A 22,603-nucleotide genomic window follows, 5' to 3' on the forward strand; every position below is an offset into this window, starting at 1 on the left:
GCACAGAAACATAAAGCTTGAGGAACAGTATTCAATAAAAACTTCGGATGAGCTCAAGTGCTGCAAAAGTTTCAGAAGTTCTGAATAGTTTATGAAATGTCAATTATTGTTGACCATAAATTTTACTATTATAAAAAGTAATAACAGAAAATGTCGTAGATTTATCGGGAAAAGTCCAGACATATTCTCCCAATTTTCATATTGATTAAGTTTTAAATATTCAAACAATATTTATTGCTGTAAACAATGCACAAACAACCAACATGGATTTGTGTTTTTGAAAAAAGTACAATTCACTACATAATCTGGAAAATTCTTTTGTACAACATTTTGAGATCTTCCCGAAAGGAATTGTTCATGAAAGCGTATATAACTGGATTGGCTACATTATAAATGAAGTACATATAAAAGACTACCATATTGTATGTCATTAGGTCATGTGCCATCAACCAGGCTGGCAAGAAAGCAAACAGAAATACAATAGTCACAATAAACAACATGGCGGCTGTACGAATGTTTGCATACAGTACTTTTTCTTTTATTCCGATTGTCTTCTTTCGGAACTTTCTTTGTTCTGGTTCATTGGAGTCATTGTCATTCCCGTTTAAAATTGTTAGCTGAGTGTCGGCGCCGGAATATTCTGTTGGGGATGACGGAAATAAACTTGCCCGTTTACGCCTAGCTTTTTGTGCACGCCGGATATGAATAGATCGATATATAAGTCCATATAGTACAAACACAACAAGAAAAGATAGTAAATAAAATCCAGCGTATATTTTCTGGTAAATATTTGTGAAAGAGATGTCAAATATGTCGTTGCTAGGAAAACACATTCCAGCCAACTCGTTTGATGCGGTATTGTTACCGGGCGCCATTTTGACAGCGTTAGTGATAGAATAATTTACAGTCGCAGTTATTTCCAATGAAGCATTTGATACTCCATTTACAGTTGAATTAACGTCTGTAGAATCTATAAAAGGCACAATACCATAACACATTGATGTAATTATCCCAAGTAAGCAGGCGAAGAGTCCCATCGTCAAAACAATTATTTTCGCCCGTGGAATTGTAATAGCATGCAAAAACGGATGACAAATACAGAAAAATCTGTCAAACGCAATCGCAACCATGATGAATGCAGAGAATGGAACATTGCACGTGATTAAGAACATATATACTTTACAGGCTAATTCATACTGTAATCTGTAGTTCAAATGAAGGACGATTATATTGTACGGGATAATTATCATGCTAGTCAAGAAGTCTGTTCCCGCCAAAGTAAGAATGAATAAAGATGAAGTTGTGATGTCACGTTTTCTGGAATAAATGTACAACACCAACGCATTTCCAATACTTCCAGCAATACTGAAAATACCTAACATACCCAGCACAACACTCAATTGTATATTATCCGACATGGTTTCGTTCTATTTGATATGTTGAGTCTTGAAACTATAATCTACATACTACTTTGTTGGTATCTGGTGGTTTTATTCAATCTGAAAAAAGAGATAATTTGTTATACAGTGAATTTATCAGTAAGACGACAACAACAAAAACCCAAAACTACATAGTTAGGCATTAAAATAGACACGGGTATTTATTGTATTGTTTTCTTCTTTTTTTCCCCTTCACTTTGAGTAATCTTACTCATTCTATACAGTCATAGTTTCTGTAGTTTGTAAATTTTGAACCAGAAAAATGTGAATTCGGTGTAATATTTTGTTTTATTAAATTATTTATTTAGTATGATGTTGTTACAGACTTTTTGAGGGTTCGTATAAAAATAAAAAGATGTGGTATAATTGCCAATGAGACAACTCTCCACAAGAGACCAAATGACAAAGAAATTAACAACTATTGTGTTTGTTTTATTTTCAAGTGATACTATGTTGAATATACCTAAAACAGTTCTGTATCTTCAAAATACTAAAATCCAAATACGTATACATAACAATATTATATATGCATTGTTTCAAATAAAACCACTAGAAAAATACCTTCCTTTAATGCACAGTATATTAACTTAATGAATAGTATCAAAAAGGACTCTGTACATTACTTTGCGTTCAATATAACTTTTCTGCAAGCGGACAGTTTAGCGGTTGTCAATTTACAATCGTCGAGTTAAATCTGATACCCGTATGTACCATTCATTTTAACAAACGCTATAAAGTTATTCGAGTCCACGTTGCCAACGACTTCTATAAGATTTGAAGCCTTCAGTTGTAGAGATAATAGTGAACATAAAAAATAAGAAGATGTGACAAGAGACCAAATGACACAGAAAAAACAACTATAGGTCACCGTACGGCCTTCAACAATGAGCATAGTTTGATTTTCTTTTTAGTTCCTTTCACATGTATGGTAGACGTAAGCTTCCTAGACTATTTATTGCTGACCAAACTGTATTAAAACAAAGCTACCAAACTTTTAATAGAATTATTCAGAAAAAAATAAAGTCAAATACAATGTAAACTGCATTAAAGTTAGCATTAGACTTTCGCTGAGTAAAGGAATATTTACTTAATCTCCACTGGCAAGGTATTTTGTCATTAAAACACTAATGCAGTCATTCTTATCACTTAAGATAACTTAATCATATTCATATATGCGTTGCAAGACTTTTTATGAAAACAAAGCTATGTGCATAGTTCTATGGAATGGCATTGGTTTTATCTCATGTATTATGTTACAATAATATTTACAAAACAAAGGTTTCTTCCCTTAATACTTTGCGTCGGTTGTGGGTTAATCTGTTGTTGAATACTTTCTTTTATCGTAATGTTAGAAAAGGTTTTGGCATTTCAAGACTGCAGCTTTTACGTTTTTACAAAAATAAAAAAACAAATGCTTACTTTTACATTTTCATACGTATTATCCCCAATAATAAAAACATTACATATTTGACTACCTATTTATGTGACGTTGGATTAAGCACCGGCAGGCAATCTGGCAATCCATTGAAAAGCTTAAGAAAAAGCAATCTGAATTCCTTCCGCTATTTATAATAAATTCACCAAGTGAAGATAATGTTAAAAGGTTAATGAATGGACAGAAGAGGAAATATATTGGAAACGCTAGACAATTATGATACTTTTCCACAGTTATATTACTTGAACTTCTTATAACCATTCTTGATTATTTATTCTATTGATACGTCTAGTCAAATACGCATAGTTATTACGGTATGTACACCGGAGAATAGCTTTCTAATTTCTCTTTATTATTAAGTAACACATCTTAAGATGGAGAAAATTGGATGCTAACTATATGCATACAATTTAACTCGCCAATACTTCGTATTTGTAGAATTGTTCGATCATGTTGGAAAATGGTAAAACAAAATTGATACAAGAGTCGCATATTTCAAATCTTGTCAATTCAAAAGTTATATTTTAAAGTCAAAACTTTGTACTCCTTACATGTAATGTATTTATTTTATGATTAATTTCACTGTTTTATAAGATTCATAAGGTACGGGGATACACTCATAAATTAAAGATCTCAGGCTTATGATTACGTACGCAAGACGCGCGTTGCGTCTACAAAAGACTCGATCACCAGTGTTGCTCGAATATAATTAAAATAAAAAGGCCAAACAAATTATGAAGTTAAAGAACATTAAGGATAATTAGAATTTAATGAAATTTTGAACCTTAAAAGTTGCATTATTTACTTTATTTATCCATTTAAATGGAATTATATTATCATAATTTCATTACACATCGATGACTTTAAAGAGGATCAGACATGCACACGAATGACCACTTAACTATTGTTTTTAATTCAAAAGCCATGTTACCCCATTTCATGTATCTAAATATTAATATGTAAACACGTAGAATTGGTGAAAGCATGCCACATTTTCTTATGTTTGTACAAATGCATGCTGTAAGCATATTTTCTGTACAATATGTTTAAGATTTTCAAGGACAAACTACCCATCAATATTAGCACATTATACAAATTAAGGATAAATATTCCACCAAAAGCGAAGAAAATGTCACATATTTTATTACATCATTCTATAGCTATTTGATTTGATTTTAATAGTCCACGCTCGTAATCTTCTTAAAAATAAATATTCTGTCAAACAGTATATTGACCTCGCACCATGACATCGGTATAAAAATGAACAAACAATGATGGTTAGCGTGTGACAGGTTTATGGAGGATTTATGAAAATAAGTAAAGTTTTTGAAACATAAGAGACTGACCTCGATTGTTGACAAAGGCATAGTTAGTACAAAATAATGATCTTGACTTGTGAATGCAATCATTTATTATATAAAAAAAATCCAGTAAAACATTATTTTCTTTCAAGGAACAAAGTTTTAACCTTTAACCCTTAGGATGGAATTCATTTGATCACACTTTATATTCTTTTGAATTTTACTTATCAGGGTTTGTAATCTGACATCATTGATGTAAGTATATAATATGGTCATTGAAAGCAGTGCACCTATATAATAGTTTCTGCAAGAGTTGTAGCACTAGATAAGTAAAGAGAATGACAAGATAGATTTTTTTTATTAATCATATCAGAAGTCCATTGCTCAAGTAATGGACTTCTGGTCATATTCGATGCAAGGCACTTTGATGTAATTTTAATGACATATTATTTTGATAATATATAAATTATAAAAAATCAGAGTCATGCATATTAATAAAGAAAAAAGAAAAACTACATATCCGAAAATTGAATCATAATGATTAATGTACATGTATGTACACCAGAGTCTTTTTATTACTGTCAATAAAGATTCCCCAGACGGTATTAATTGCATTCACTTTTATATCATAATGATTTTCATTGTACTTCAAACGATTGACATGTAAACAGTTGACATTTAAATTTAGACATCTGATACGTATCTGATCAAACAACTTGATACGGCAAATTAGTTGTAAACAGAGATGCTGATTGTACGTGTCATATTTTGTGTGACATCAGGCGGGTCAATTATTTTCTCATTTCGCACCGTAACATGACTGGCGTTTCTTTTAAGTTTGCTTTTATCTGTACCAATACACAATATTAAGTAAATAAGGATGAAAATGAGGTATGATTGCCAATGAGACAACTATCTTTCAGGGTTCAAATAAAGTAGATTTAAGCAACCTTAGGTCACTGGACGGCTTTCAACAAAGAGCAAAACTTAATTTGTTTGGTGCTCCATAGATATGAGTTGTGTCGAACTAAATGAATCTTTAAATAAATAAAGACCTATTTGAATTTTATTTTTCAGTCCCAAATATGGTTGCTTTCGTTAACGAAATATTTAATTATTTCTTTGCCTATTGATTACATGTACCTACAAAATGTTTGTCTCGTCACACTTTATAAAAGACTTCATAGTTCTTAAGGAAAAAGGTATGATTTATTAAATGTTGGTGTTAAAGCCTACTTTAAACACTTTTGGCTATACCATGGCGGTCAGTTGTTATAAGAAGAGGAATCAGGAATCCCCCGAGAGAACCATTGATCTTCGTCTGGAAAAATGACAATTCTCGTCAAATAAGATCAAAGTCGAATGCACCAAGATTAGAACCAACAACCTCATTGTTGACAGGCTAGTGATTATCGTAGATGAACTACTAACACCATTTCACCATTTAATAAATTCTGAAGGGATTGTTTTATCTTCATAAAATGGCTGCACCCATGCTGCTCAATCGATTATAACATATTTATTGACGATATAGTTAAAGACCATTGGACTATTTTTAAAGTATATTTCATCAATGTTATTTTCACTATGAAATTCCATAAACTCTACAGTTCATAACTGCTGATAACTATTTTAAATTGCTAAATCTCGATTATTTCCTTGTATAAAGCGATAAAACATCAAATTAGTAAGATCTATTTCACGCTGACGTCTGATGTTGTTAAATAAGTTGTGTTATATGAGCATGAAAAGGAAGAGATAATATTCATTTTCTTTGCATCAAAGCTTATCTAACGAAATTGTCCATTAACGGATTATTACCTGTTCACTTTAATCTAAATATACAATGAAAGAGTTAATTCTACGAAAAAGATGGATTTTAACCTGTGTTTGGGAAATTTGTTGTTGCCAAAATTATCGTCTTTTTTAAAGCTATACTCTTGTGCAGATATCGTTACATGTAGCTGGAGATAGGTTTTCCTTTCCAAGAATATCTAAAGCTATAATAATAATAATAATAATAATAATAATATCTTTATTTAGAGAGAGTACATGACGATAATGTAACTCATTTGGATTACACCAATTTTCAATAAGGCTCTCTTAATACAATTATAATAATTACATTAAAAAATAAACAATACATATTCAATAATAATGATCAATAAAGATGTAATACAATTTAAATACAATAAACAATTATTATATATGGCATTACAGTACAAATATCATAGTAATGTTAAAAGTACATAGATTTGTAGTTATGTTTAAATTCTAATACTGTGTTTGATTTTTTGTGTTTGCGTATGAGTTATTAGCTGTATGTAGACCTTTGTTCATTTTACAAGAATATCTGAAGCTATATTCTCTTACGCAGGTTTTTTTTCTCATTTCCAAGAATATCTGAAGGTATAATTACATGTTTACTCTTACGAAAGTTTTGTAAGCTACATATAGGCTTTTGCTCTCCAAGAATATCTGAAGCTTAACCATTTCGCAGGTAACGTTTTAATATTATTTATGATATAAACCATATGAGGCGTTATCCGAATGAGGTATATCTAATTTAGACCATGATCTCGCTTATAGTAAAGAAAACGTATTAGCTTCCAATATTCCAGAAGGGATCTTTTACTGAGTTCGACCTTGTTTAAGGATTAATCATGACAAATACATGATATCTAATTACAGTAGGCATATCAGAGCCTAATAGCATGCTTAAAACAGAATCCAACAAGTAACAATTGGTCAAGGACTAAGAACTAATTTGCACTAAACCTTACGACAAAAGAAATTACTTCTGTTTTCCCATTGCGAACTTTCACTCTTTTTATATAGATATAAGAAGATGTGGTATGAGTGCCAATGAGACAACTCTCCATCCAAGTCAAAATTTATAAAAGTAAACCATTATAGGTCAAAGTACGGTCTTCAACGCGGAGACGTGGCTCACACCGAACAGCAAGCTATAAAAGGACCCCAAAAATTACTAGTGTAAAACCATTCAAACGGGAAAACCAACGGTCTAATCTATATAAAAAACGAGAAACGAGAAACACTTATGAACTACATCAACAAACGACAACTACTGAACATCAGATTCCTGACTTAGGACAGGTGCAAACAATAAACATTTATTTCATCGTCACCTGCATATGAAGTATATATATACCAGTTGATGCGAACAACAGCTTGTTCTTCATTTCCTAGCTTTCTAAATAATAAGGAAATGAAGCTGACAATGGAAATACTATCAGCTACATAATTGGCACCACGTGCACTGACAGAATCAGAAACTGCTTATCCTTTTAAAAAAACACCTGCGTTTATCTAAAACTAATGTGTCAAACAATCAAATCAACGCAACGTCCTTGACTTAGAGACAACACAAGCATCGGAAACCTTCAGCAGTTGCACTATTGAAATACCGCACACAATACTATTAATCAATAGATGAGGTATTGTCAAGCAAATAATCCTGTAATTACAAATGTACACCAATTAGGTAAACATTTTCTGCAAATTTCAATTTTATTAATATTTTTTTAAATACCACAAACTGTACGCGCAACAAAACAAAAATAATATATTTGAGGGTTTTGATAAGACTTTACTCCCACAACCTTTCCAGAAACAAACCAAGACCAAGATCTTTATGTAATTACTTTTTCATCACTGTGGTGTATTAGTGAAACCATTGCTCTCAAAAATAACAGAATAACCAACGATTAATAATCTAATCATACTATGAAAACAATCAAAGAAAAGTATGTATAATAACATTTTTTCCTCTTGACTTCATATTAATACGCTCTGTTAGAAATCTTCTTACAACTGTGATATATTGACCTCCCGTTAACACTATACCCATTCGCGCGATCAAATACCTTTGTCCAGACGAGTGCTATTCTTCTTATTTATCTTAATGACTTACTGTTAGTGATAAAAGTTTAAGCTGTATGTACAGTACAGAATAAAAAACATTCATAATTATATTTCCACACCCTGTTATACCGGCTATCATTACGGCAAATATAATAAGGTCGGCGCTCCCGATTATTTTCTAAACAATTGGTTTTTTTTTCTATACTGTACAGCAGATTGTTTGTCTGCCATGTCGATTGCCTTTGCAATGCAAAGGATTTTGCCATCGTGTTTAGCAGGTTTTAATCTGTGTTACTTGTTGTCGTCTGCAGTAACGATAGCGCTTAGGACGCAACCATTTAACTTCAAAAGGGGGGGGGGGGGGGGGGTGTATGGTTTTTTGTCTGAGTCATAATTTTTTTTTTTAGTTTATCGACGCTATCACTCAAATTTTTTTTCTTCAAAATTTAACACTATAAGGTATGGGGAGTATGTCAATAAGTTATTTTATATTAGCCTCTGTTGTGTTTCTATATTTTTTGTGTGTTGTTTATTTATATTTTTATTAATTAATATACATATTTTTCATTAGAGAGCAACCATTTAACTTCAAAGGGGGAGGGGGTAGAGTTTTTTGTCTGATTCAGAATTTTGTTTTACTTTTTTTTACTTTTTCGACACTATCAATCAAATTTTTTTTTCTTCAAAATTTAACACTATAGGGTATGGGGAAAATCTGGATTCAGACTTTTTTTTTGTCATCTGCTTGACCACAATATATTTTTTCATCAAATTGGGGATCAGAATATTTTCAAAGTTTTTTTAAGTTGAATAGTCGTTCCATTAGTACTAGGGTGGGATTTCTGTCGATATTAAATCAACTGTCTATAGAACCCTTTCGGGATGTTTGCTGCTAATGTTCAAAATAACAATATAACTCTAAATAATGTTTGTTTCCAAAGATAGTTGATCAAAGAGTATGGATCTCTATGTTAGGATTTGGAAGTAAGCATTTGAAAAGGAGAATTTTTGGCGGATAAAATATATCTGTAAATTTTCCTTTGAAATGTAAGGCTAATCTGTCTTAATATTAAAGTGTACAAAAAGATTAGAAAAAACAATCCTCGTAACATATTTTACTAAGGTTATTCTTACAAAACCCACAAAAATTGGTACTGCACCAATAATAATGATCCACAGAATCTGATCATGGATCAACATGTATGTGTGATTTTTCTGTGACATCGTCCCAATGTTAGATGGCTTAATTTTTTTTTATATACATGTATCTGTATATTATTGGCAGATGATTTTACAATTGTCACCTGGACATTTTATTATTAACAAAAAACCGCCTGGACTTTTGCTTTAAAAAAAATGCCTCCTGTTCTTCTGCTAATAAAAGGAGTACAACCTGGCATTTCACTTATAAAAAATTGTCACCTGGACTTTGTCGTATTTATACAATTGTCATCAGAACTTTTGCTTGTACGTAATTGTTACCTTGACTTTTCTATAATAAAAAAAATTGTCACCTGGATTTTTTCGTATAAAAAATTGTCACCTGGACTGTCGTATAAGCAATTGTCATCAGAACTTTTGCTAGTACGTAATTTTTACCTTGACTTTTCTTTAATAAAAATTGTCACCTGTACTTTTGTTTTAAAATATATTGTCACACGGACTTTTCATTATTAAAAAAATGTCACCTGAACTTTTCCTTGTTTGTTCGATGTCCATCTGCTTAAACAATTTTTTTTTCTATTTCACCAGAGGTGAAATATCGGGCGCATTACATTTGCGCGCATCGGGAATTAAATTCTTTTACGTTTGCACGCATTCATTTTAAATGTAACTTATGTAAAACTAAAGGTAATTCATAATGAATATGACTATAAATAATTAAATTTCATAATAAATATGACTATAAATGATTAGGTTTGAAAATGTTTTTTTAATTTGAATTATATATTTTTCATATTGAGTTCTAATAAAAAAAATATAATGTGATCATGAGAAATCCTGTAATTATAACTTAAGGCATACATGTAACTTAATTGCGAATATTTCAGATTGAATAGTATTCTGTTTCCTAACTTTAACGATTAGTGATCGCTTTTAAATAAGTAAACTTGTTTAAAATAGTTTAAACATATTTTACTTGCAAAAGTAGCAAAATGGATTGGACACAATAGTAAAATTAGTAATCTAAGTCAGTTTGTAAAGTTGCGTCAAGGCACAAACATGGAGTTTGGCTTGTCAGAAACAAACCGACAGAGCACTGAAGTCAGGGGATATTTCATTACGATGAACGTAAAGAATGGCAAATGCAGGATCAAAACTGATGATTATTAAACAGCCATTCTAAATGGTGAATGTAAACATTCACATGAGTCCGATTTTAGAAAACTTGAGAGGCAGATTATCCGCGTGGTTGTAAAATAAAAAGCGACAGCCGACATAACTGCGACATAACGTAATGACTTTTGCGCGCAAATGTAATGGTAATGCGCGCAAATGTAATGGTAATGCGCGCAGATGTAATGCACCGGGAATATCCGACATAACATATTTTTATCAATTTGTTCATATTGACACCGTTTGTTATTGAAATGTGAATTTAAGTAAATCTAAGCTCTATTTTAGTTAGCCTTGAACGCATGCATATACGACAATAATCGTATCCAATCTAAAGTTTTAAGTGAAGAAATAAATTGCAACCATGAAAATAAAAAAAAAAAAAAACAATCAAAGAAATAACATTTTATCAAATTCTACGGCCGTAAAACACATAAAAACATCTGTTTTGTGGAATTAATGAGTTTTGTGTGTAATCCAGTTCACTGATTGTTTCTTTTTTAATTTTCGCATGACAAAATAATTTTGAGTAGACCACACATTGTCTTCAATATCATAATTAGTGAAAGATAGGATATCATATAAAGAATGGATGTTACACGAAGAAAAGATAATAGATAGTTTCTAATGGAATTCAAGTGATAAAAAGCAGATGCAAGTTGTTTATAAGAGGCAACTCGATTGTTTCAATGTAGTAGTAACTGATTTACAATAAAAAATATTGGTTGAAAATGTAATAGGTAGCAATAAACTACAATGTAAAAGCAGCAACCGTTTTAACCTTTACGCGATAATGGACATTAATTGTGTAATAAATAACAAATTGGGTTCATATTCATCACTATATTGCATCATTTACACTGTAAACACTAGTTTAATGAAATATAAACATGTTGATGTGTGCTTGAAATGATTAAACGGCTCAGATGTTCTACACTTTTACAAATGTAACAAATCGGTTTAATGATATGGTGCAATTATGTTAGTAATTGCCTGGAAAAACGTTCAACATGTATAAAACACAAATTCTGAATTTGTTCAGCTGGTCAAATCGTACTACTTTCAAAAGGTATTCTTTATGTCGGCAGTTCTATAGTTCAGTTAGAGAGACGCTGGTTCAAACCAAGAATTATTTAAATACCAAATCGTATACGAAATGTAGTATGATTGCCAACGAGACAACTATCCACCAAAGTTCAAATAAAGTGGACGTACGCAATTATAGGCAACGGTATGGTCTTCAACATTGAGAAAAACCCATACCGTATAGTCGGCTATAAAAGGCCCCGACATGAAAAATATGAAATAATTCAATTGAGAAAACTAACGGCCTAATTTATAACAAAACAAATATGACAGACGTCAACCAACGACAACCACTGAACTACAGGCTCCTGACTTGGGACAGGCACATAAAGAATGTGGCGGAGTTAAACATGTTTGTGAGCGCTCAACCCTCCCCTAACCTAGGACAGTGGTGTAATAGCACACCATAAGAACAAACTCTAAAAATCAGTTGAAAAAGGCTTAACTCATCAGATCGATACAAAGAAAAAAATCAAACAAAAACACATACAGGACGTGGTAGGGTATATATCCATCCCTCATCCCTAAAATCAAAAAAGACACTAAGTACAGATCTGATAGCACTCGCAGTTACTCACATCTAGTTCAAAGTCAATAACAACAAATTAAAAATCATGTATATAAGACTAATATATCAATCAGTACACATCCATTATCCAATGGATTTAGTGTATAGACGTCATTAACAGTCAGAGAAAAACATGACCTTGTGCAATGCAAAAATATAGGTATCGACAGATTGTAGTAGCGTGAAAGTACATATGTGTAATATTTAGTATGGTTTTAATTTACAGGTAACAAAATCAATATTTATTCCAATAAAAACAATATTCAAAGATTTATTTAAAGTGTTGGATAGTTAAACTTTTAGAATAAGTTTATTTAAAGGATTTATAAGTTTACCCGGATCGTATCTAACTTTCCGGGCTCGGTTAACAACATCATCGTAAAATTTAGGATGTGCTATTCCGTTTAGTACAGCCAAATTTGCAAACCAAATCTTTTTATGTATGGAAGAATTTAATAAAGGTTTTAAGTTATTTGTGGTAACGAAATCCCTGACTTAATAATTTACCAGTAATACATAGATTACGCTCATTGAAATCCAAAACGTCACTACAGACACGGGCATAACGAACGATATATATAAACACCGTAAGATAGTGCCAGAGGAACATCACCGTCCAAAAAAGGAAAATTAACAATAGGGAAAGAAAAATCATCCCTTTTGTCGTAATTTTTTTTGAAATGTCTAAATCTAATAAAAGGACACTTATTGCTGTTAATATATGATGTATGTAAGGTAAGTTCCTGTAGGTAAATTTCTGCAGTAAATTTTGAGAATTCTTCATTATTTAACGAAAAAATATCATCAAGATAACGGTAAAGTGTTGTTGATTTTATCATTCAAATGGAATTTAGACGGGTCTTTACTGAGTTTTGCCATAAACTGAGATTCATAACAGTACAGGAATATTCAGTGAAATGAAGTATTGATGGATGGATTAGTGTTTACAATCCAGTGACAAATTGAACATGCTTATCCGTTAATATCACCCTCCTCAGCTGTTCATTAAATTGTATATCACCGATTTGGGAGGTCAAATATGCCCGACCCGGCATTAATACCTTTGACATGAAATAACTTCACCGACGTGAAAAAAAAATCATAATCTCGAAAACCCGAAGAGCAAAACACTACCCATACGAGCTTTAAAAAAACAAAATTGTACCACAAATTATTGACAAGGGTGCATAATTAAATAAAACAATTGACATTTTTAGGAATCGTACCCGAGTGAAATCACATAACATTGGTGGGTTATCTAGTACTACGACAGTGTAACCTAATTTTTCTGTATACATTTGTTTCTGAAAGAAGTTTTTTTTTTTAAATTACAAGAGAGAATTTATACAAGGAAAGTTTTTTTACGAACAAATATTAATAAAGCAATTTAGTGTGGAAAAATAAACATAATATGCAATTTCACAAATAAAGCAGTAATCAATTAAATAATTAGAAATTAATAAAAATGATATTATTAATAATATTATTTTCGGAAATAAAAAGGTCTGAAGAAATAAAATTCTATAATCAATTTACAATTTTGTATTATTTTGTATTTACACTTTGTCCCCTCGTTACAACTGGAATATATTAAAGCCTTACCTTTTCAACTTTTTCATACTAACGAGAAAAAAAGACTTTTGTTTTGTAAAAGTACATGCAGCCAACTCTGAATGATGTTTCCGTGCTAACTTTTTATTCGTATGAATACTGTTTCCAGAGTAACCAAAATGCTAAATGGCATTAATCTTTGTAAAACTTCCTTCCATTCATATTAATTAACTTATCGTTACATAACACAAAATGTGCACTATTTAATTCAAAGTGATAGATTCCTTACAAAAATCTGTGCGCCTTAATGTTATTTCCGACAGCGAACAGAACGAAAATATTCAACAAAAGATTGAAAAGCTTTCTTTAGTTAGTCACCATATGCGCCGATCGATTTAACATGTTAATCATACATGACCTATAATATCATATAGAGAAAATTGAATAACGAGTGCATCGATGACATTTAGTAACCGCAGAATGTGCACTTGATTATTTAGTAAAAATAGGAAAGATTTATAATTTTAAACCACGAACATTTTACACGATTAAAATGCTTTCTTAAAATCACTTCATTCTTTTAAAATGTACGCCTTCATTTCATAAATTTCATCTTCTGAACTGTCATTGAATACTGATTGACACAGTATTTTTTTCAGCAGATCTGTGCATATTCGGGATTGTGCGACACATGACCTTATTGACTCAATAAAAGAATCAATTTAAAACAATGTTTTTGATATTTTCAGTTGTAACGTCTAAATTGGACGGCCACATCAGTGGTGTACTGTAACGGCGGCATAAAATGATTCTAGGTATGTAATAGTATGAAGGGCCCGTATTAAAAGCCCTATGGTCATTTTTTTTTTCATATGCTTAATTGTTATTTATAGTCTACTACAGAAATAAGGTTCCCTGGACTTTTCTTGATTTGCAGTAAGAAACACGCCGAGGTGGCATTCGTTTGGCTGTGCAGGATGTATATGTACGTATTTACGTCCGGTTGTGAATAGGGCCGTGACGTAATGGCAAAGTATATATTTTGTTTGTAAATGCGCGATACTTTGGATTTTTAGGTAATTTTGATGCATTTCTAGCACCCTTAATCGGACCGCACGTTGTTACATACTCATACATCACGCACAGCCAAACAAATAATAGCGTAAACAATATACAGATACTGTAAACCAACTATTTTTCGCGAGCGATTTATTTTCGCGACTTTCGCGAGTAAAAAAAAAACGCGAAATTTGATCACCGCGAATATGTAAAAATATTATCTATCCTTATTGAAATACATCAAATAGTTTAAAAATCGCGAAATTAAATCGTCGCGTAGTGGACTAGAATGGGCAAAACGCGAAATAAAGTATATCCGCGAAAATAAGATGGTTTACAGTACATGAAATCCCATACACTACTGAAAATTTCAAATGTACAAAGTTACGTATTTATAAGATAATTGTATAGTAAGCTTTCGCCACATGTTCTGCAAGTTTCGTTACACAACTTTCGCCACTAGTAATTAAGAATGTTTGACACGGAGCTTCCATAATTGATTGACTGCCACAGAATATTCCACTTTTCAGCACGATTTCACGTGGCTGCATACAACATCTATCAACTCACTACGGATGAGGGAAAGTGGAATCAAATACAGAAATTGAGAATCCAAGATAGCAATCTTTAAAAATACGACGACAAACTTTGAGTAGTAATTTGAACCCGGTATTGATGGAAGTTTGTTTATTTTCAAACATCGCTGAACTTGAAAATAGTGGAACTATCCTCTCTTAAAACTGTTGAAAAACAGTAGCATAGAGAAATTAGTACAACTCCTATCAATTAGAACTTCTCTTATGTCCAATGCAGGATCAACAGTAGTTTATTTAGGGCAAAGATGCCTCTCTCTCTCTTTTAATTAAGGACAGTCTATATAGTAATAACAATGATCATGTTTTTATTAAGGAATATAAAGTGATAAAAGACAATAAAAGCATTCCTTTTCAAAAGACAAGCATCAAGACAGCATATTTTGCACGTACAAGCTGAAAGGAAATTTGCATTCTTTCAATCAAAAAGATATCATCAACCATTTATCTTTAAAATAAACGGCACAATAACTAATGCTTTCTGTCATTGAATTCTGCAGACTATGTATGCTTTGAGATACCGCCATCAATTTAGCGCAATGATTCTTACAACATGGATGTATAATCTATAACCCAAATACATTCTTTGGTGACATATTGATATGTTTGGCGTTCAAAATAATCAAAGTTTGTTTTATCTTTATCAGAGCTACGTTATTCCTATCGAATTCAAAGAGAAGAATTGAATACTAAGGACAAATTGCAAAAAATCAGAGGCTTTCGATAATATTGATAAAAGATATTTCTAGAATATATAATAGAATGGGATTTTCATATCAAATCCACTTTCTCAAAGTCGTTTTAAGTATTTTTTGAATTACTGGTAGACTATGTTATCAGTCTTTTTTGTAAAATTTCAATACACGTGACGTTTTCTAAACTAAATTCTATTCTGCATTTCAAATGAGTGTTCACTATATTGCAACAAAAATGTATGTGTAAGTAACGTTTTGAACAAATGCTTTGAGAATTACATGTAAATATCATTCGAACGAATTGTTTTTAATATAAAAGTACAAAAACAAAAAGACATGATGGATTATATTAAAAACGTCAACGAGACATCAATCCAACGACACAAACACCAGAACAAACTTTAAAGACATCTACAAGTCAACACAATGCCTTCACCAAAAGACATGTCTACATGTATTGTATGTCATGACGTGTCAAGACATAAACTAGTCTTAGTTTTGAAATGTAACAGAGACGATCAAAGGTGAACAATAATAACAAATCCCTAAAAGGGAAATACTAGGACTACCATGCTGAAAAGGAGGGGGGGGGGGGGGGTATGGGGAGTGGGGTTATGGCTTTTTCCTAAAAAAATATTCTGATCTCCAATTTGATGAACAAAAATATTGTGGTCAAGCAGATGACAAAAAAAAATATTCTGAATCCAGATTTCCCCATACCTTATAGTGTTAAATTTTGAAAAAAAATAATTTGATTGATAGCGTCGCAAAACTGAAAAAAAATTCTGACTCAGACAAAAAACCATACCCCTCCCCCCTTGAAGTTAAATGGTTGCTCCCTAATGAAAAATATGTATATTAATTCCCATAAAAAACACACACAAAATATAGAAACACAACAGATGCTTATATAAAATAACTTACTGACATAACGATGTAAAATTCTCACGTAAATCCTCTAATTAACTGAAATTTAATGAACAGTTAAAATCTATATCATCTAAACAACTTGTGTCTAATTAAGGTTGATTAATATTCGTGAAGGTTCTAAGCCATGTACTTTTCCCCCTTTAGTGTTCAAATCTACTGCATTCTCTGTAATTGCCTCCGTCTTACTTTTGTATTATTTGTATGTCTGTACATATGCATTATGAATATATATATTGTGTGAATATTTAGAGTAGTTATTTGGTAAGAATCTCTATACCATTGTTATTTGGTTCATTGAGAAATAAAGATATGTATAAAACAACTTACTGACAAAACAATGTAAAATTCACGCGTGCCTTCTAGTTGTACATGTAATAACATGTGACATGTTTTGTACGTAATATCACTAAAGAACCAAAATTTCAAAAATGTACGGATATTTTGAATAACGTTTTTGAATAGATATGGACATTTTAATAGCAATAAGCATTACAAAGTTAAATGAAATTGCACTTTTTAATAACCATCAACATTACTAAGAGAAGGTCGTTAATTCCTTTTTCTGTCTGATCAATGTGAAGCTATTGAGAAAAAAAAATCGTAATTACCGACGTTGCATTTATATGAAATAGAAAGTTATGACTGGCTATAATTTTTAAAGGTTAATATTAAAACTTCAAAGGAATAAGATATTTCCAGAGAACTTAAATCCTGGAAGTGAACATTATGATGATTTTATGACTTCTTCTGTAATTTTAAATTGCATGTTAACAAAAGAAGGAAATTACAGTTTAAAAAAAATTAAGGTAACTTTCTGTAAATCATAACAAAATTTGATTATAAATCTTATTAATTCGCTTTCACTTGCACTAACGTGTTTTTTTGTTTGTTTTGTGGACCAAAATAAGCAATAGTGACCTCTGCTTGCTACACGATTTAATCATTATTTTATAATACAACTTTTTATTCTCGTTAATTTTACATAAAAAAAAACATACACGCACGACACATGTATTGTTCAATTTAAAAGTAAACCATTAAGGTCTGGAGATTTGTTTCCGTTTTGAATATAATAGACTTTATGTCAACTACATTACCGATCCTGTAATTAGGATTCATTTGTACTCGTTGCTTCCCATAGGGGACATACATTTTCATTGAAGAGCAAGCGGAAAGAGCAAATGTGTTTCATATTTGGTTTGCCACAGCTTTTAATTACATTTGATCTTTTGTTACGCTAAAAATCTTTGATATTTATAGTTATATCTCAACCAAAAACTGTTATAACACCTACATATCACGTCCATCATCATGTTATAAAATTGAGAATGGAAACGGGGAATGTGTCAAGAGACAACAACCCGACCAAAGAGCAGCTGAAGGCCACAAATGGGTCTTCAACACAGCGAGAAAATTCCGCACCCGGAGGCGGGCTTCAGCTGGCCCCTTAACAAAAATGTGTACTAGTTTAGTGAAAATGGACGTCACACTAAACTCCGAAACATATAAATGAACCAAAATTAAAAAAAAACATACAAGAATAACGAAGGCAAGAGGCTCCTGACTTGGGACAGGCTAAAATATGCGGCGGGGTTAAACATCTTTTTGTGAGATCTCAACCCTCTACCTATACCTTTAGCCTTACATGTCTTACATGGATAGCAGCCCATTTGATCGAGTCTACAATCAGCGAACTTAAAGGGAAACAACTTGTGCAAAGATAAGAATCAAATCGGTATTTGGCAAACGTTCTATTGTCACAAAGTGGCAAATTTTCTGCGTAATGACTGGGTATTCTTAATTACTCAAACAGTCACCAATAAAAGCAATACTTATTTATTTATTGCATTAAAATTGTCGTTGTCATTTATACATGCATATAAACGGAGAGTTAGATTCATTTTTCTTTCTTTATACATTTTATCAATTTTTAATCCCCTTCTCCTTAATTGTAGATTTCTCAGTTGTTGTTACTGAGAAATTTAACATGTATCATATGAAAAAAAAAAATCACGACCAAATCCCACTTTCTTACTGGTTGCATTTTTTAATAAAAAAACAGAATTAAATAATGAAATAGTATTTGCTTGATATCTGTAGGAATATCGTAGTTTAAACTTTGTATTCATCCCGAGCACCTTGGCTCACGTTCGGTTTTTGATTCGGTACGTGTCGCTTAATCGTAATTTTGGACTTTATCTAATAAGTTCGTTTGTCCTGTCGTTGGATTTATCCTGACCAGTTTAATTACTTCAAGCTACGATTTTTCTTTCGCCCTTGACTTCTTTTTCATGATAATTAAAAGTCCACTTACCTGAAATTCTGGCATAAATGACAGTGGTTACAAGTCATGCATCACCTCATTAACATGGAAATTATATGTACAAAACGTATATCTTCAAGCTTGCTTTTATATGTATATTGTATAGAGACAAACAGTAACACCTATAAATGTATACTGTGTCTCTTTGGTTTAACAATGTGTCGTTGCCATGGCATTAGCATTAGCAATGAAACCTGAATACATTTATTTTCATGGTTAAATTTTTATTCGCCATGATATTAGCAAGAACATTTAATTTGATAAATATATTAATTAGCTTTCTGAGTTTTAAATGTTTTGTCGCCAGGAAACCTTACTAAGGATGCTAAACCATGTCCTAAATAAATTTTATATAAAGTCTGTCTGACTATCTACGAGATAATTTACTAATTAAATCTAGCAAAATTGTCAATTAATTACATTTTTCTCTTAAAATTAGATAACTGATCTAACTGTCTGTCTACTTCGAATGACATTTACTTAATTAAGCGTTAGTAGAGCAGGCCTGTTCGCAAGTTAAAACCATTTAGTCTCTTTGCTTTATTATATTTACTGTAATTTTATCTTTTGACAAGTATTCAATAAAATTATATGACTACACTATTTATTACGTTTAATTGCTAATAAACGTTAGAACCAACATTATGTTTTGTTTTAGAAACTGCAATAAAAATCTTTTAGAATACGAACAGTTTGTTTTTAAACAGAAACACCAATATCTATTTCGTCCTTGGATGATCTCAATCCACACAAGGAGCCTTGGTGACCAAGTGGTCTAAGTAGTAGAGCTACTGTATCACCAGCCTGTAAACACTGAGTTTGTGAGTTCGAATCCCGCACGTGGCAGGTGCGTTCGACTCCAATCTTATTTGACTAGGATTGTCAGTTTTCCTATAACGAAGGTAGGTGGTTCTCTCCGGGTAATCCGGCTTCCCTCGCCAATAAAAACTGACCCCAACGGAATAGCACAGTAGTGCTGCTGAAAGTGGCGTTAATCACGAATCAATCAATCAATCCATACAGATGACACTATTCATCTGCTATTGACGTTATTGAACTCATTCATAAGTACACGTACATAAACTTAAAAAATGGGTATTTATTAAATTCAAATTTCATTCCATAAGATAAGATAAGATAAGAATTTTATTAATCTAATCAAGAACCCATAAAGGGCATCATTTACAACAATATTAAGCACAATATGATTGGAAAAAAGAAAAACTATATCCTAATATAATACTATCATATATTGGACAGGATCAGAGCCTAACACATCATGTGTCTTACATAACATTAACAATAATTGCATAATAATTTTATATATTTTGTATCCACCTGGATCTTATTTCTAAACACTTAATTATATAATTGCCTAGGCACATAAGAGTTGGTAAATGCTCATTTGTGAACAGCCAGAAATATTTTTTATCCTTGGGTAATTCTTTAAAATTATTACAAAAACTGTTTACTTTATCCCATAATAATTTTCTCTGTTCGTTATATAAAGGACAACTTACTGTGAAATGGGTCTCATCTTCAATAGAATTTGATCCATGTGATAGGCAGTGATGACATAGACGCTGACTTCTCTCTATGTATTTTTTACTATACCTATCTTTCTCAATTTTAAGATCATGTGCACTTATTCTCAATTTACATATAGCTCTTCTTATATTAAAATCTTTAATTGATAAATAAGCCTCCTTTACGAAGTCAGTCTTGAGGTTGAAATAATTTTCTAATTTACTATTACCTTGTGATAAGGTATCAGATCTTTTGACCCCCCAAAATGTTTTAAAACTGTTACAAAGTTTACATTTTACAAATTTAATTAATCTATTGAGCTTTGTATTCAAATTTTGTATATCAAGTGATTGAAGGACATATCTCATAGATGAATACCAACAATTAATGTTTCCTGCATCTAAAATTTTATTACAAACATAAGCATCATAAAGTAACCCATCGTCCAATTTGTTAAGCCTGTGTACATATTTTACCATAGATATAATGACAGAAAAATAAAGAGGAAATCTTGCAACCTCTGATAACACTGCCAAATTTGAGGCTTTTTTATTTACACCAAGAATATATTTTAGATACCTGAAATGTGATTTTTCCAAATAATCATTTATGTAAATTAATTCAAATAGATAATCACTTTTTTTCTTGCAAGCAGCAGAGTTAATCTTAAAGGTACCCCAGATTTCACTACAATATAATAAAATTGGTTTTATTGTGTGATCATATAAATGGATTGCAGTATCAATACTTGGATTACAAGCTGACATGGATTTTTGTAGTTTAAATTTTGCCTTTAAGGACTTTTTGAATAGCTCTTCTTTCCCCTGCTGAAAAAGACCACTGGAAGTAAAGACTATCCCTAAATATTTATATCTGTTAACACATTCTATAGCCTCATTATCTAAACAAAGTGATTCCTTCAAAAATTTTCCAGGCTTGTTAAAAATTAAAACTTTTGTTTTGGACAAGTTAACATCTAGACACCAATCAATACAATAAGTTTGCAGGTTATCAAGTCGGGTTTGCAGACCCTGTTTAGTGTTTGATAATATAATAATGTCATCGGCGTACATAAGACAATCAATTCTACGCCCATTGATATAAACAGCATCTGGACTCGACTCAAATCTTGGAGGCAGATCGTTAATGAAAAGCTTAAATAAATTTGGGCTTAGAACATCCCCTTGCCTAACCCCAACTAGCGAGCTGAAAGATGGCGTTAGTACATTACCCACTTTCACCGACATTTCATTTTTTCTGTACATGTCTTTTAAAATAGTATAAAATTTTCCAGATATGTTATTTTCCAATAATTTGTATCTAATACCACAGTGTATGACCCTATCAAAAGCCTTTTTAAAGTCCACAAAGCAAGCATAAATTTTCCCCCCTTTTCTGTTAGTATATTTATCTAATATGGTTTTTAAAACAAACATATGGTCAGATGTTCTGCTCTTTTTTGAGAAACCAACCTGACATGGATGAATTATATTATTTTTATCAAGATGAATGTCAAGTCTTTTATTAAGAATACTGTTAAATAATTTTCCAATGCATGAATTAATTGCTATGCCTCTGTAATTTTCAGGTTTACTAGGACTCCCTGCTTTAAAAATTAGACATATATAAGACAATGACCATTTGCGAGGGTATGTTCCAGAGCAGAATATCAAGTTAAAAAGTTTCTGCAAAACAGGTGCAAATATACTACCCCCTGATTTTAATATCTCGTTTGGGATACCATCTAGTCCTGCAGCTTTATTATTCTTTAGTTTATTTATAGCATCCAAAATTTCTTTTAGGGTTATTTTGTAATCCAGTTCACAAAAAGTTGGATTATTTTCTAAATTTTTTACTTTCTTGTTAATTTCCTC

General features: G+C 31.5%; 1 protein-coding gene across 5 annotated transcripts in view; it reads right to left on the reverse strand.

Annotated features, from left to right (window-relative positions):
- Positions 1-217: 217 nt before the first annotated feature.
- The window catches only part of LOC127720255 (cholecystokinin receptor type A-like), a 29,128-nt gene continuing 6,742 nt past the window's right edge, over positions 218-22,603 (reverse strand). For 4 of the 5 annotated variants that reach the window (XM_052226742.1, XM_052226744.1, XM_052226747.1 and 1 more), the window contains exon 2: positions 218-1,499. In XM_052226742.1, the coding sequence (XP_052082702.1) occupies positions 297-1,418 (1,122 nt within the window). In that variant the 5' untranslated portion in view covers positions 1,419-1,499 and the 3' untranslated portion in view covers positions 218-296. Of the gene's footprint in view, positions 1,500-13,653; positions 13,931-22,603 lie in introns of those variants that run through there. The other variant, XM_052226743.1, reaches the window with a different exon arrangement.

This window comes from Mytilus californianus, unplaced genomic scaffold (assembly GCF_021869535.1).
Source record: "Mytilus californianus isolate M0D057914Y unplaced genomic scaffold, xbMytCali1.0.p SCAF_11, whole genome shotgun sequence".
Lineage (NCBI taxonomy): Eukaryota > Metazoa > Mollusca > Bivalvia > Mytilida > Mytilidae > Mytilus > Mytilus californianus.